The sequence below is a fragment of the Atta cephalotes genome (assembly GCF_000143395.1).
Source record: "Atta cephalotes unplaced genomic scaffold scaffold00016, whole genome shotgun sequence".
Taxonomy (NCBI): Eukaryota; Metazoa; Arthropoda; class Insecta; order Hymenoptera; family Formicidae; genus Atta; species Atta cephalotes.
The window spans coordinates 208,881-210,799 of record NW_012130080.1 but is presented as its reverse complement, the minus strand read 5'-3'; the positions used below and the strand labels follow the sequence as shown (position 1 = coordinate 210,799).

Here is a 1,919-nt window from a genome sequence, read left to right as displayed (position 1 = left end):
TTACCAATTACCTGTTAGTGGCAAACGCATTAATTGAAATGCTTGTTCTTCTTTCACAGTAGGATCACTAATTTCTAATATTTCTGGTCCAATTTTATACTGATCTTGAACAGGTGGCATATGAGAAGGATTATAATTATATGCATTGTATTTATGGCCCCAGCCGATATACATAGTAGCAAAAATGTCTGTGAAATGACATTACTTTTAAAATCACTTTAGTGCAATTTCACGCATAATTCACGCATAATTAATATGACAAAATATTCTACTTTTTTACTGCGAAAATTTATATAACATTACTTTATAAATGTACTAATAGTTGGCTTTTGAAATAATCTATATATATTATTCTATATATATTAATTCTATATATATTATCTATATATATTAATAATTTAAGTATTAATATCGAAAAAAATAAGTATATAACATTTACTTTCCTCCGTCTGCGAATGCGAACGCTCCAGGCCAGATATTCGATCTAATTAAAGCTATTGTAACATCTGGTTGTATATATGACGATTGTCTAACAGTCCATGGTATCACGGAGTCAATAATAGCATCTTCAGATAAAGGAATTAAGAGGGGTGGTCCGATTTCTTTCATCATTATCTTTACTTCATCTGTTTCTACGTTTTCTTTTTCTTCTTCTTCAAATATTTTCTATATAATTATAGCTTCTTATTAAACAATTTGATGAAATACTTCCGCAAGTAATCACAAAAGATAATTTTACAGTTAGAACTAAAATATTTAATCTAATCAACTAACGTTGACAATATTTTCCTCCTGGGGATTCCACCAAACAGTACGTCCTTGCTTAAGAATATATGGACTATGATGACACCAATTTGACATGGAGGGATCTACAAGATCCTTGATCGGCAGTGGATCATAATTCATGTTTTCTAATAACTCGTCTTCTGTATAGATTAGATATGTAAATGCAGGGAATGGAAGAATTACTATTCAATTATTTTTTCTGTTATTTTTCATATTAACAATTTGATAATGATGTTGCAATTTTTTATAACTATAATGACAATAACTATGACAATAATCGTTGAGATTGCGCCAAAGTTGAGAAAGTCATTCTGAAAACTTGCATCACATTATGCATTTACTTACTGAAAAAGGTAATTTATAACGAGTAACAAGTTATCTTGTTAAAATTAAGTAAAGAGTAAAAGTAACGAGTTACAAATGCCAAGTTAATTTTTTCAATAACTAACTTATCTAAATCGTTACAAGTAAACGATCGAGTTTATAACCTTAATGTTAAAGTCATTGAAAATCTTCGAAAACGATTCGTCATTGCCAAATCTTTATTATAACTTATAGAGTAAGGAAAGTATAACGGCGTTACACACAGTAAAAAAAATTGTGTATTTGTGTTAGAAATGATCCACTCATGTATTAACAATTTGTATTGAATTTTTTAACATATTCAAGTGTTAATTTAACATAATGTGATTATATTATTTAAAGATTTTGTGTGAAATTGATATTTAATATTTCTTAATGTCAAAATGACACAATTTATAAGTAAGTGAACAAGTAACATAAAAATAATGTGTTTTACAATGTAAATTCTAAGACAAATGAATGAAATACGTGTTAATTTAACATATTATAAATATTAATTTTTTTGAGAAAAAATTCCACGGTTTGTTTACAAACTGTGGGAATATTACTTTTATTCTCTTATATTTATTCTCTTATATAATATTTATGTAACCTTCGAACATATTTATTTTGTGTTAATTTAATCCAAAAATTTAAGTGAATCGTTTTGCGACATGTGTTTATGTTAAATTTGACATATTTTTTTCAACAATTAGCTAATCATTTCCATTCCCTGTGTAAATGATATCGCTTTTAAATATATATATATATATATATATATATATAGTAGT

At 26.6% G+C, this 1,919-nt stretch overlaps 1 protein-coding gene across 1 annotated transcript in view; it reads right to left on the bottom strand.

Moving 5' to 3' along the window:
• The window catches only part of LOC105618388 (radial spoke head protein 6 homolog A), a 13,315-nt gene continuing 11,396 nt past the window's right edge, over positions 1-1,919 (bottom strand). Inside the window, exons 8-10 of the mRNA XM_012199931.1 lie at positions 775-918; positions 439-666; positions 1-183 (exon numbers count right to left, since the gene is read on the bottom strand). Of these exons, the coding sequence (XP_012055321.1) occupies positions 1-183; positions 439-666; positions 775-918 (555 nt within the window). The remainder of the gene's footprint in view (positions 184-438; positions 667-774; positions 919-1,919) is intronic.